The 14,657-nt window shown below is 44.6% G+C and overlaps 1 protein-coding gene across 4 annotated transcripts in view; it reads right to left on the bottom strand.

Annotated features, from left to right (window-relative positions):
- The window catches only part of LOC145362060 (vitamin D3 receptor-like), a 138,527-nt gene that overhangs the window by 27,289 nt on the left and 96,581 nt on the right, over positions 1-14,657 (bottom strand). For all 4 annotated transcript variants that reach the window (XM_080218114.1, XM_080218113.1, XM_080218115.1 and 1 more), the window contains 3 exons: positions 13,694-13,878; positions 9,736-9,868; positions 6,476-6,647 (listed from right to left, as the gene is read on the bottom strand). In XM_080218114.1, the coding sequence (XP_080074240.1) occupies positions 6,476-6,647; positions 9,736-9,868; positions 13,694-13,878 (490 nt within the window). The remainder of the gene's footprint in view (positions 1-6,475; positions 6,648-9,735; positions 9,869-13,693; positions 13,879-14,657) is intronic.

The following is a 14,657-nucleotide window of genomic DNA, read 5'->3' as shown; positions in this document are numbered from 1 at the left end:
AGGAAACAAACTCTCCACTTCCACCCTCTATCTCGCCCTCAGGATCTTAAAGGTTTCGATCCATTCACCTCTTCTACATCGAATCGCTAGTGGATACAAACTTAACCTCTCCAACCTTTCCTCCTAAGACAATCCAGCCATTCCTGGTATTAGTCTGGTAACCCTTCTCTGAACTGTTTCTAATGCATTTACATCTTTCCTTAGATAAGGAGGCCCAGTATTGTACACAAAACTTCAAATGCTGTTTCGCCAATAGTCTGAAACATAACCTCCCCACTTTTGTAATCAGTTCTCTTCACAGTAAGTGATAACATTCTATTATTTTTCCTAATTACTTGTTGCACCTGCCTTTTGTGATTCATGCACTAGGGTGCCCAGATCCCTCTGCATCTCAGAGCTCTGCAATCTCTCACTGTTGATAGGATGTGCTTTTTTATTCTTCCTGCCAAAGTGGACAATTTCAAATTCATCCATATTATACTCCATTTGCAAGATTTTTTTCCCACTCACTTTACCTATCTATGCCGTTTTGTAGCTGCCTTATGTCCTCTTCATAATTTACTATCCTACCTACCTTTGTGTCATCAGCAAATTTAGCAACGATACCTTCAGTCCATTCATCTGAATAATTCATATAAATTGTAAATTTAAAATACTGATCCCTGTAGCACATCATTCATCGCATCTTGCCAACCAGGAAAAGACCCATTTATGGATATCTAATTCCTGTTAGCAAGATAATCTTCTTCTATCCATGCCAAATATTAGCCCCTGCATCATGAGCTTTTATTTTACATAATAGCTTTTGATGTGGCACCTTATCATATACCTCCTGGAAATCTAAGTGCAGTACATCTACCCCTTTATCCACAGCACTTGCTACTTTTAAAGAACTTCAATAAATTGGTTAAACTTGATTTCTCTTTCACAAAACCATGTTGACTCTGCCTGATTGCCTTGAATTTTTCCAAGTGCCAGGCTATGACATCTTTAATGGTGGCTTCAAACATTTTCCCTATGACACGTGTTAAACAAGCTAATTTGTAGTTTCCTGCTTTCTGCCTTCCTCCCTTTTTGAAAATGGAGTTACATCTGCTACCTTCCAATCTAACGTGACTTTCCCAAATCTAGGGAATTCTGTAAAATTCAAACCAATGCATCAACTATCACTTCTTTTAAGACCTGAGAATGAAGTCCATCAGGAGCTGGACTCTTGTTAGCATGCAACTCCAACAATTTACTCAATACTACTTCTCTGGTGACTGCAATTTTCCTGAGTTCCTCCCTCCCTTCCACATCAGGGACGGCACAGTGGTTAGCACTGCTGCCTCACAGCACCAGGGACCCAGGCTCAATTCCTGGTTTGGGTCACTGTCCATGTGGAGTCTGCACATTCTCCCCATGTCTGTGTAGGTTTCCTCCGGGTGCTCCGGTTTCCTCCCACACTCCAAAGATGTGCGGGTTAGGTACATTGGCCATGCTAAATTGGCCCTTAGTGTCAGGGGGACTAGTTAGGGTAAATGCATGGGGTTATGGGGATAGGGCCTGGGTGGGATTGCGGTCAGTGCAGACTCGATGGGAAGAATAGCCTCCTTCTAGGATTCTATGTCCTCATTTAGAAGTTTTTCTAGAATGTTGGTTGTATCCTCTGTAGTGAAGGCCAATGCAAGATACCTGTTTAATTCATCTGTCCATTATCAAATCCCCAGATGCACTTTCTATAGGACCAACATTTACTTTGTTAACTCTTTCTTATTTAAATATTTATAGAAACTACTATCTGTTTTTTTTATGTAAGCTAGCTTTCTCTCGTATTCTAATTTTTCCCTCCTTATCAATCTTTTTTTTCATTTTTTTGATGTCCTTTCTATTCTGCCCAATCTTCTGACCTGTCATCTACCTTTGCACAAATTTATACTTTCTCTTTAAGTTTAATACTGTCTTTAAGTTTTTTTAGTTATCCACAAATCCCCTCAGAACTTTTCTCTCTCATTGGAATGTGTCTATTCTGTGTATTCCAAAATATCCATTTAAATGTCTGCCACTGAATCTCTATTGAATTAACCCTTAAGCACATCTGCTAGTTCACTGTAGCCAGCTCTGCTTTCATGACCTCATAACTGCCCTTACTTTAAGTTTAAAAGACTAGTCTTGGACACATTCTTCTCTCCCTCAAATTTCATGTAAAATTCAATCATGTTATTATTGCTGCTACCTAGGAGTGCCTTCACTATGAAGTTATCAATTTATTCTACTTTGTTGAGCAAGTGATGATCATTTGCAAAATGGGATTGCATCCAGTGAATAGATTGCGACCTATTAACATTTCTGACCAAGGTTTTCTGAAAGGGGTGAGGAATTATTTTGCTCACTGAGGTGGGGAAATCATCAACAGATCTCTTTTGTTTCGCTGTCAATTCAAATGCAGTCGGTTACCTGTACTTTGCAGCATCTTATCAACATCAGAATCATACACTTTGTTACAAAATGGTGATTTATTCTTTATGTTTGTCACTCTTAAGAGCTGTTATTGCTAAATTGCATGCAGTTTTATGTACTGACCAACACCCAATGGAAACTGATTGGGGCAGGCCACACATGTTCCATGTTGGGCTCATACAACAGCGACTTGCACTGCATAGCGCCTTTAATGTGGCAAAGCATTCAAAGACACATTCCAAAAGGCAAGAACAGGCACCAAGCGTGCCTTAGGAGAGATGACCTACGGCTTGGTTTGAATGATAAATTTTAAGGAGATTCTTGAAAGTAGTGTTGTCAAATACTCAGGTACTAATGGTATTGTGAAGAGACTAGAGAAGCACAGTAGATAAGAACTTAGCTGGAATTTGGGACTGAAAGTTGCAGCACTGGATTAGGTGCAGAGGAGAGAGGATGAAAGAGGGTGGAATGGTCAAATATGTTGAAGGCTATGAAGGAGTTTTAAAGAGGAGGAATAATACAGAGTTTATTATCACAGGGGATGTCATTAGTGACTTTATCAAGAGTAGTCTTGGCACTGTGGGTGTGAAACTGAAACAAGATTGCAAGAATTATAACAGGCAGGTATGGGACAGGTGAGCACAGAGCTAGCTTACAATATTTGAGGACCTTAGAGGAAAAGGTTAGTGTAGTAGTTGGAAAGGGTGGAAAGGCCAAAGTAGACTTCTTAAAAAGAAGGGTTATAAAGGCAATTTTGAAAGATGGTGTCAATGCATTTAGAAAGAGCGTCATCTGTAAAGTCAGCATTCATGAGTTCAAGGAGAGGCAGCTGAGTGATTAAGGATTGGATTGGTAAGAAGTCAAGGGAGCAAGAGCTGGATGTCATGGACAAGACGTGCGCTGGCAAGAAACTATAGAATTTTAGGCAGAATGGGAGGAAGCTTTTGAAGACAAAATAAATCAGTGCATGCTTCAATGTTGAGATGAGGGTGAGCAGGAAATGGATTAGGGGCCATTAATAGTAAATAAGCCCTGGATCATTCCAGACTGTAAGGAATGCCTCACCTCACTGATTAAGGCTGGATTTGAACCAAGTCCCAGAGATGGAAGAAATAAATAACTTGCAATTAGTTTGCACCTCCTGTCTTTGGAAAGTCAATAGTGAACTAGGCAAGGGTGGCAGCTAATTTACTCACAGGAAAGTCACAGAAACAGAAAATGAGATGAATGATCAGTAAATCTGCTTTGGGTTGGCTGAGGAAAGCATGTTGACTGGGACATGTGGGAGAACTCCTGTTCTTTCTTCAATAGTGCTGGAACCACTGCTCCAGTATATATGACTTGGATACCAGAGTACAGTGCAAAATTGCAAGATTTGCGACTGATGGCAAACTTGGAGGAGTACCTCCTGACTCAAACAGCAGGAATGCTAAACAAATACAACTTAAATGTGAAAACGTGTGTGCTGATCCAACATGCTAATCAATTCTCCCGAGAACCCCTGACAATTCACTGTATTCAAAGAAAAGACTTGCACGTATTTTGCGCTGTTCATGGCCACTAGATGTCTCAAAGAGCTACCAAATGAAGTATATTTTGAAGTATAATCAGTGTTGTTAATGCAGACAATGTGGCAGCTCATTTTAGATGCAGCAAATTCCCAAAGTGATAAATGACCAGATAACGGCTGGAATTTTCCGGCCATTTACACCTCGTCGCTGCTGCCAGTGAGAATGGAGAATTTGGCGCTTAGCCAGATCTCCATTCACCACAGCGGGAGCGGAGAATCCTAGTCACGAGCGAGGTCAGGGAATTCAAGCCTAATGTGATGTTGATTGAGTGATAAATATTGACCAAGACACCAAGGAGAATCCTCTGCTCTTCTTCACAGGGTCTTCTATGTCCACTCAAGCAGGCAGATGGGACCTTGGCTTACACCTCATCCGAAAGATGGCACTTGTGACAGTGCAATGCTCAATCAGTACTGCATTAGTGTCACCCTTGAATTTTGTGCTCAAGTATTAAAGTGGGACTTAAACCCAGAACCTGGTGATTCAGAGACAAGTCTGCTACTAACCGAATCACGGCTGTCACACAACAGGATGACAATTATGGTGGCGTTTGTAAGGTAGCAACCCATCGGGGCAGTTAGAAAATCCGCCTACGTTCTCTGGGACTTCGTCCCAGTTATATTAAAGGTTGTTAGGCCCTCTAGCCCTCACCCAGTCTCCAGCCCACCTCCATGCCAACTCATGCCCCCCCCGCCAGCCCACTCTCATGGTCCCCCATCCTCTCCTTTCCATGCCCATTCACCTAGAATAAAGTATGTACAGAAGCAACCAGCCATGTAGTAACAATGGCATGTGTGGAACCGCTCAGGAAAGGGACACCCATTCATAAATTTGCTTTTGAAAAAGACTCCCGTTCCTACAATCTGATAAAAAACGTCAATCAGACAGACTGTTAACATATTAAGAACAGAGACTTCACACACCGCTTAATCTTGTGCAAATAAACATTGAGACATTGACAAAAGACACCACAGAAAGAAAAACTTATTATAACCACTTAAAGATTTCCATTAAAGTCATCAGTTCTCTCTATTTATCAAAACAGAACCCCCTGCTGAGATAATCCTTTTAGGAGTCTGAGTTCTCAGTCAGATTTGCATAATGAAGCCATCCGGTTCTACTGAAATCATTCCTATACCCGCAGTGGAAATAAAAAATACTGAAAGCAGGTATTTGCCATTTTTTTCTGTTCATAGGAATGTAAGGAATAGGAGCAGGAGTAAGCCATCTAGCCCCTCGAGCCTGCCCCGCCATTCAATAAGATCATGGCTGATCTGATAGTGGTTCAGTTCCACTTACCTGCCTGCTCCCCATAACCGTTAATTCCCTTACTGGTCAAAAATCTATCTGTGACTTAAACACATTTAACGACGTAGCCTCCACTGCTTCAATGGGCAGAGAATTCCAAAGATTCACTACCCTCTGGGAAAAGAAGTTCATCCTCAACTCCGTTCTAAATTGACTCCCCTTTATTTTGAGACTGTGCCCTCTATTCTTGTCTCCATTTTAAGTGGAAAGAATCTCTCTACCTCTACCCTATCTAGCCCCTTCATTATCTTATATGTCTCTATAAGATCCCCCCTCAGCCTCCTAAACTCTAACGAGTACAGGCCCAATCTACTCAATCTTTCCTCATAAGCTAACCCCCTCATCTCCGGTAGCAGCCTGGTGAACCTTCTCTGTACTCCCTCCATGGCTAATATATCCTTTCTTAAATAAGGGGACCAAAACTGCACACAGTACTCCAGGTGCGGCCTCACCAGTGCCCTGTACAGTTTCAGCAAGACCTCCCTGCTTTTATATTCTATCCCCCTCGCTATAAAGGCCAACGTTTCACTCACCTTCTTGATCACCTGCTGCACCTGCAGACTGAGTTTTTGTGATTCATGCACAAGGACCCCCAGGTCCATCTGCACAGCAGCATGTTGTAATTTTTTCACCATTTAAATCATAGTATATTTTACTATTATTCCTTCCAAAGTGGATACCCTCACACTTACCAACGTTATACTCCATCTGCCAGATCCTTGCCCACTCACTTAGCCTATCCAAATCTCTCTGCATTCCCACTCATCTTTGTGTCATCCGCAAACTTTGTTACCCTACCCTTGGTCCCCTCCTCCAGATCATCTGTGTGTATGGTAAACAGTTGAGGCCCCAGCACCGATCCCTGTGGCATATTCTGTGGCTTGGATTTACTACAAAACGTGTGATTTTTGACAATAAACTGGCCCAATAACAGATTTCAGAAAAGGTAGTGAGAACACAGTCCTTTGTTATTCGTTTCCTCAGCATAATGGCATGGCATTCTTGCTTGGCCCAACCAGTTAAGCAACATCAAACATTCTTAACTAGACATTGGCTACAAATTGCTCTCCTTGGTCCCTTGGCTTCAGATCTGGCATTCACAGGTAGATTTTACTCTATTAATAATCACACGGAAACGATCAGAAAAAATAACATACCTGAATCCGGGGATGGCCTTTGCAAAGCCAACTACTTTCTGTATGCTGTAACTGACTAGGTCAGCCAAATGAGGCAGCATGGGGAGACTTTCAGACGGCTTGGAACTTCCACTGTCGCTTTGAAATATCCCGAAGATGTTGGGGAAATCAGATTTTGTTAACGCTGACATATCTGTGCAAATCAAGGAGTAAAATACAATAGATCATTATCCTCACAACAGCCTCGTTACATCTGTATCAGTGTCTATTAGCCGGTAGATGCTAATTTAAACATAACAGGCAATCCGCCAGCCAGCCTCGCTGTTCCAAGACTAGGCCACCGTTTTCACACAGCCAGTCACGCCAGGAAGATGGCTGGAAAGAAAGCTGCCCTGAGGTTCTCCAAGGCTGACCAGGCCCGCCTGCTAGACACAGTGGAGCAGAGGCACCAGCTGCTGTTCTCCACTCAAGGCCATCACCCCAGGGTCACGCCGCAAAGATATTGTGGGAGGGGGTGGCAGCTGCAGTTAATTCCAGGACCTTGACACCTCGGTCTGGGGAACAGTGGCAGAAGAAACAGAATGACCTTCTTCGGGCAGCAAGGATGAGTGACCATCTCATTCTGAAACTTGCACATGTGCTGGACTAACCATGTCAAACCGTGCACAGACACCTGAAGGGCAGAGCCAGGTGACGCTGGAGCTCAGTCCAGCTACCCTAGCATCCCATGGAGTGTCCCAGGGGCCTCTCGGCACCCTGAGGGAGAAGGAAGGGCTGGAGCCCATGCCAGGGCCTTCCACCTCCGATGTACATACTGGGGGAGTACCTGGAAGAAGCAAGAACTGAAAGTAGTCGATTCACTGAGAGGACATGGGTGAAGATCAGCGGTAGTCAGGATTAAGTTTTGTTTCATGTGAAGAGCACAATAAGCTTAAATTTGCCCCTCACAGCAGTGAGTAATTAGTCTCTGATCCTCCCCCCACAGAGCTGAGTGTTCCCCAATCCCATGCATTGAGGTGCAGACTGCTGTGCTGCATGAAACACAGCCAAACGTTACAGACTGCCTGCCCTATTTTCCCCCAGCGTTCACCAGTCCCTCAGTGACACTGGACCCCCCCTGTCATGCACCTCCCCCAGAGTCACGCCCTGACCCATTGCCCCACACACTTGTGTACCCAACCTTTACTGCTATGTGACCCTGTTGCGCAGAAGTTAAGTGCCGCCGTCACCTTGACTTCTACTGGGAGTGGGTTGCCATCCCTCACCTCAGATGCCAGGTGTGTGAGCACCTCACACAGGTGCCAGACTGTGCCATTGGATAGTCTGAGCCAACGATAGCACATAACCACCGACAGCCCCTCAAATGAATGCCAGGTCTGGTGCCGCTTTTAACCTCTGCATCCTCCTTCTCCTGGCCACTCTTTCGAGGGACTGCTCTCCCACCTTATGGCCAACAGCGGCAGCTCCTTCCCCTCCTTCCTGAGGGCCTGCCACTGGCTGCTTCTGCGGTGGCCTCCCCACACCCTCCACCTCCCGAGCTGCCTCCTCCTCCCCTGCTGCCACCATGATGGTCAGCTGTAAATCAGCCAGGTCCAGATCCATTCTGCACCACGGGGTTCACAGAGAGAAAGATGATGGATACAAGTTATTTCTTGCATCTATCCCAACACCGCCAGCTCTCCAATCCCTCACTGGGTCCAGTACCCCCCGTTGTAGATGCTGGCAACACAACACAATCTGTGGTGCCACATATCAGCTGATTTGGTTGCCTGCCATTGGCATCGTGAGCACGGCGGGCAGGGAGAGTATGTTGGTTGGTGTGCGGGTGTGGCCATCGCACCCCTTGGAGCTATTGCCATGAGTGTAACTACAGCATTCCCTTCCAGGCAAATGTTGCAGGTCACGGACACAGGGCAGGGAACAACTCCCGATGGTCACAAGATAGGTTCCCATTCACTGCAGGGTATATGCAGTATGGGTGTCTGTGTTAAGCTAAGTGCCCCTGCTTGGAGCACCAGCTGTTTGAACCGATGAGCCCTCAAGCAGCACATGGTGCACTCCCCCCACCCCCCCACCAAAACCTCAGCACTCAGTCCAGTCCCTCACTATACCCCACCTCAGAGGAGCAGCCTGGCCAGCAGTCCGTTAAGGGTCCCACCCCACCCCACAGGGCCAGGACACAGCACCTGAGCATCGGCAGGAAGCTCCCCATAGCTGGTACAAAACACCAGGTCCCATCTCCAACCCTGTCCCCCCCAGCACTCCAGGGACTGCAGCTCCATCAAACTTACCTCCTTCCTCCTGTTCAACGCTGCCACGTCAACTCCCAACTTTTATATACCTAGTGTAAACCACGCCAGACTGACATCATTTCAGAGAGATGGGAGACACTTACTAGGGTGAAGATTGTTGTCTTGGACCCGCTAACCAGATGGTAAGGTATGTAAAAGCATGCAAATAATGGTTACACTGATTTTTAGTGTGGTTCCATCACCGCCATAAAACTTGGGTTGGGAGACGCAAATGGGGCGCAAACGTTCGCGCGAACCCTGCGAATCAGCCAACGCAGGACTCTCATGGCCCACTAGAAAATTAGCACAATGGGATGGGAAAATTGCCCCCAATCTCTAAAAGTAGCAACGCTAACTAACACTGGGGTTCAGTTCTGAAGGGATAGCATTGAAAAGCACAGTGGTATAAAACATTGGTTGGACCATAGGAGCAAAGTAAACAGTTCTGTTTCCATATTATAGAAAGGACATAGAGCCACTGGAGAAGGTGCAAGAAAAATTAACAAGGATAATATCAGAACTCAAAGCTTATACCCATCTGGAGAGATTGGACAGGCTGTTTTTATTTTAGAAAGGTGAAGACAAAGAAATTACCTGAAAAGAAATCTTAAAAGAGGCTTTTAAGAATTTGAGGGAGTTTGATAACATTGATGTATAGAATATGTTTCCATTTGTAGGTGCGACCGGTACAAGGAGCCATGAAATATTGTCACAAATAAATCTAATTGGAAATTCAGGAGAATTTTCTTTACCCAGAGAGTGCTCAGAATATGAAGCTTGCTACCACAGGGAAATGTTGACATCAATAACATAGATGTATTTCAGGGTAAGTCGGATGAACACTCAATGAGAAAGGAATAGAAGGATGTGCTGATAGGGTTACGTGAAGAAGAACGGGAGGATGTTTTTGTGGAACATGAACACCATCATGGACCTGCTGGGTTAAATGGACTGTTTCTCTGCTACAAATACTTGGTAAAAAAGACATACCTGTGGTTGGGCTGCAATGTTCTGAGGAGGGCTCGAAGAAATTAAAATCAAAAGAATCTGGTGAGCAGAGATTGTGTGATGGATCAGTAGAAGAGGACTCTTCTTCCATTTTAGAATCGTCTCGTATTGGTGGCTGTAATAGAATGACAGACACAATGTTATTTCCAGGGTTATCACCCACATTTTATGGGAGTAGGGAAGAGGGGCTGTCAGAATGACACGTAGGCTGGAATTCTCTGGTTTTGCACGCCCCACTGCCAGTGAGAATGGAAAATTTGGCACTCAGCCAAATCTCTGTTCCTTGCAGCAGCACCAGGGGGATCCCAGCCACGGGCGAGGTCGGAGAATTCTGGCCATAGTTTATTCTGTTTGCCTGCTATACCAAGAACCATTGGAGATATACAAAGTTACATTTATATAATGCCTTTCACGTCCCATGGCTCCCCAAGTCATCTCAAAATCAACAAGTCAATTTTGTTTTGTAAGCAGTCAGTTTGTGAACAGCAAGATTTCTCAATGAGCTGAGCAATCGATTAATCTGTTTTTTGGTGGTACTTGCTCGAGGGATGAATGTTGGCTGGGACATTTGGAGAAGACACCTGATTTTTGAGCAGAGGTATTGGAGAAGGAAGTGTTTACCGTTGTTGCAGTCACATAGCTTGTTATTTGTGACTCTGATAACAAAGAAGGAGGCAGTGGTGTCCCGTGACGTTACTGGACCAGTCATTCAGAGGCCCAGACTAATGCTCTGAGGACATGGGTTCAAGTCTCACCACAGCAGCTGGCACAATTTAAATTCAATTAATAAAATCTAGAATTGAAAGTCAGTGTCAGCAATGGTGATCAGGAAACTATCAGTAATTGTTCGAAAAGCCCATCTGGTTCACTAGTGCCCTTTAGGAGACAAAGTATTTTTTATCCTCCTCTTTAACAGGCGAATATTTCTTTGATTTTGTGAGCTGGGAATTTTTCTCAAGGAGTCTCAATCACAAGGGGTGGTTAAATTGTTATCAAGTCCAAAGACAGGGTCATGACATTTCAAAGGTGTGTGCCAATTCTGCTTCTCCTCAGCATTAATTCCTCCCAGTTAAGGACCCTCCATGCCACTTACTGCAAATTATTTTAATATCAAACAGAAAACCAAAATGCTTTATAGTTATTTTTAAAAACATTCTAATTTGAATAAAATTACCAAGTTTTCATTGTTGCGAATATCTGATTCCATAATTCATGCATGTTAGAGGTTTAATTTTTAGTTTTAGATATTGAAGTGTTAAATGTAAGATAAATGAAAACATCTGATCGGGAAACTGATAAACAACACTGAAATAAGCACAATTCAAACACTCCTCAGATCATTTACAGTTCAATAAGGTCAGAGTTGGGAGGCAGGAAACTTCCACCCATCTTTTGGTGGGGACAGGAAGTCTACAGTGGCCTTGATGAGGGGTTTAATTTATTCATACAGTTCCCAGAACAAAGAAGCTAAAAGCACCATTGTAAATAAGGGAGGTTCGCGGTGGGAGCAACGAGTCTGAAGACGAGGCTGTTAACTCCATTTGAGATCATGGGTCTGATCTACTGGCTCTTCATGCTGGCAGGTTCTTGTGGTCCCACCAGCGGTGCATCCCCACCACACATTTCCTCGCGGCGTAGGGTGAGATCAATCTCATTAACAGCGGCAGAACCAGAGAAAGGAAAACACTGCGGAGAAGCCAAAGAATGCTGGCAATCGGGTGTAATTTTCCATCCAACGCACAGAGAGTAGGCTGAGGCAACAAAACCAACGGGCAGCTCTCCAACTGCCAGGTTCTCCCTCTAGATATTCTGGCACTCTGCACAAAAAGTCTGGAGGTGTGGTGCTCACTGTTACCATGGCAAGGGATTGCAGTTCAAAAAACTGTATCCCCTTCAGCTACAGATATGGGAACCCCCTACCCCATCTATAGTTTTCTCTCTATAAGCATTGAAAATCTTTCAAGCCACTTTCAGCTTGTCCATTTCAATCAGCTGTCAGGTTGAAGTTAGAAGCTTTCTCTCTGATGTGGACAAAAGCTTAGAAGTGCTTTTTGCATGTTTCTGCCCCTTAAACTTTTTAAAGCCTCTTTGCTTGCTGAGTTGCTAAAACTGTGTTTTCATTCACGTTCACAGTGCATTACCTTTTACAAGCCTTTTGATTGACATTTCCAGGCTATTTCAAAGGAGAATTTAGCATTGTTTCCTTTTATAGCACTTTGTGGTCCATTAACTCTGAACTGCTTCCTCCTTTGAGCAAGCATTCTGTTGGACTGCAGTTGTTTTTTTTATGGGGGGGGTTTCCCTCTGTTCTTAAGTAATTCCTAGGAACAGCAGGTGCTCTTTCAGACCCCAGTTTTTTTTTAAAGTGGAAGTTTTTCAAGTCTGAATTAGCTCCTGGCACACAGGCAACGCCAACCATCAGTGCACTGGGACAGGACCTGAAGGAGGGACTGGAGGGGGGAGGGGGAGCCCATGATGACCCATTGTGGGTTGATCACTTGGGGTGGCCTAATGTTGGCAACAACTGGGGAGGGGCCAGGTTACCCTGATCCCCGCAAAAAAAAAGGGGGCAGCACAGTGGTTAGCACTGCTGCCTCACAGCTCCAGAGACCTGGGTTCGATTCTCGGCTCGGGTCACTGTCTGTGTGCAGTTTGCACGTTCTCCCTGTGTCTGCGGGGGTTTCCTCCGGGTTCTCTGGTTTCCTCCCACCGTCCAAAGATGTGTGGGTTAGGTTGATTGGCTATGCTGAATTACCCATTATGCGTGGGTTAGAGGGATTAGTGGGATAAATACGTGGGGTTACGGGGATAGGGCCTGCGTGGGATTGTTGTCAGTGCAGACTCGATAGGCCAAATGGTCTCCTTCTGCACTATAGGGATTCTGTGATTCTACATGGTGGGGGGTGGCCTGACCATTTAGTGGTGGGTGTGGAGGTTGCCCCTCCATGGCCAAGGGTGTCCTCCTTGTCTGTGGGGTTTGCAATGCTTGTGCAGGGAGGGCACGGGTCTTCAATTTTTTTTCGGGGTACCCTTCATCTCCAAGGAGCTGGTCCTGCCGCCATCTTTCGGTCCTACTCACATCCCTCACGGCGCAAATCACCCCAAGCTCTGAAAAAAAATGCCCAAGTGTGGGTGGATTGAGATCTGAATCCCACAGACCCACAGGGCAGAAATCACACTGCGTTTCCCACTGGAGATCACACAGAAATGGTTCAGGAGAATTGTGCCCAGAGACAGATGGAAATAGAAAGAGATAGAAATAAGAGATTCAAAATAGAAAGGGACAGAAATAGATAAGGACAGACAGACAGATAGAGAAATCTTTCAAAAGATGGTGTCTGGCCTACGCCAGGACATGGGGCATATCAGGAACCAGGGTGTTCCTGATTTTAAATCACTGAGCACAAATATACTGAGACTCAAGCTTGAACTGAGAAGTCATGAAGCTTCAAAACAATGTTACAGTACTACTGAGCGCTTAGTTAAGAGACAACAGAAGGATTCCTCAGAAATGTTGCACCTTGGACAATAACTGGAAGGCTGATGACAAATTCGAGTGATTGAATTTCTGGAAGTGAGTTTATAGTTTTGACATGTTCTGATAGTACTGCCTGCTTTGTTTGTGTTTTCATAAAGCTTGGTTTTATTTAAAAATGTGAAACCTTGAGGCGCCATGTCTTTCAAATGGTTACTGGATGTTCAAGTGTCTTTTTTAAATGTTAATGGTCTTTACAGGGATTGTATCATCACACAAAACTATCGCCAGTAAGATTTCAAGGCTTTTCCTCCTCCAAACTCAACCCTCCAGATCAATGTGTAATACTCGTAATATTGCAGCTCGATCAATCAAATCCCTACAGATTCTCCCTGTAAATTCTATCAAAAATATATTGACACTGAGGAGTTTTGTTGCGTGTCTGGTCTTGAACCATATACATACTCTGAACTGGGCAAAGTCTGAATATGATGAATCATAGGTTTTATGGTGGGCCTCAATCAACAAGGCAATAAGCTGTTCTTGTTCATCGGACAACTTTGGTTTCTTAGCCTCCTTTATTGCTTCTTCTTCCTTCCGTTTCAAAATCATCTCCTTTTTCCTTTGAACTTCTTCATCTGTTAAAATGACTGGGCAGATAAAAGGGAAACATTGTAAGTGAAGAGAATGTAGAATCATAGAATCCCTACAGTGCAGGAGGCCATTCTGCCCATCGAGTCTGCACCAACAACAACCTCACCCAGGCCCTATCACCATAACCCCATGTATTTAGCCTGCTAATCCCTGAGGGGCAATTTATCATGGCCAATCCACCTAACCTACACATTTTTGGACTGTGTGAAGAAACTGGAGCACCCAGAGGAAACCCACGCAGACACGGGGAGAACGTGCAGACTCCACACAGACAGTGACCTGAGGCCAGAATTGAACCTAGATCCCTGACGCTGTGTGGCAGCAGTGACAACCACTGTGCCGGCCATAACCATCCTAAACATCTAATACATATACAGACAACTATAAGATCAACACTCGAGGACTCAATGGCAGGTGATTCTCTGGCCCTGCTAGCCCCAGGTGCAAATTCTGCTGGACTGGTGAATTTGGTGAGAGGCCTAAAACGCCTGGATGGAAATCAATTTCCGATGCCCCTGTTCCATTACAGCTGGTGTGATGGGAATCTCGCCCAGAAAGGGCAAGAACCTGATCTGACATCCTTCGTATACATTCTAATCTCATTTGTAAAATTAAAGTCAAATGCAGAGGCTCCCGGTGTGTTCCCATCTGACTCCCCCTTCCCCAGACTTCACCACTGGGAAGTAACATGGGCACCAATCACTATAGATCCAGAAAAAAACATGGATCAAGCGCCATGGACTGCAAGCGGGAATAAGGAGGTGAGTATCACTCA

The sequence above is a fragment of the Carcharhinus amblyrhynchos genome, chromosome X (genome assembly GCF_965287045.1).
Source record: "Carcharhinus amblyrhynchos chromosome X, sCarAmb.v2.hapA, whole genome shotgun sequence".
Classification (NCBI taxonomy): Eukaryota; Metazoa; Chordata; class Chondrichthyes; order Carcharhiniformes; family Carcharhinidae; genus Carcharhinus; species Carcharhinus amblyrhynchos.
Note: the sequence above shows the minus strand (reverse complement) of the source record. Positions and strands in the feature narration are given on the sequence as shown.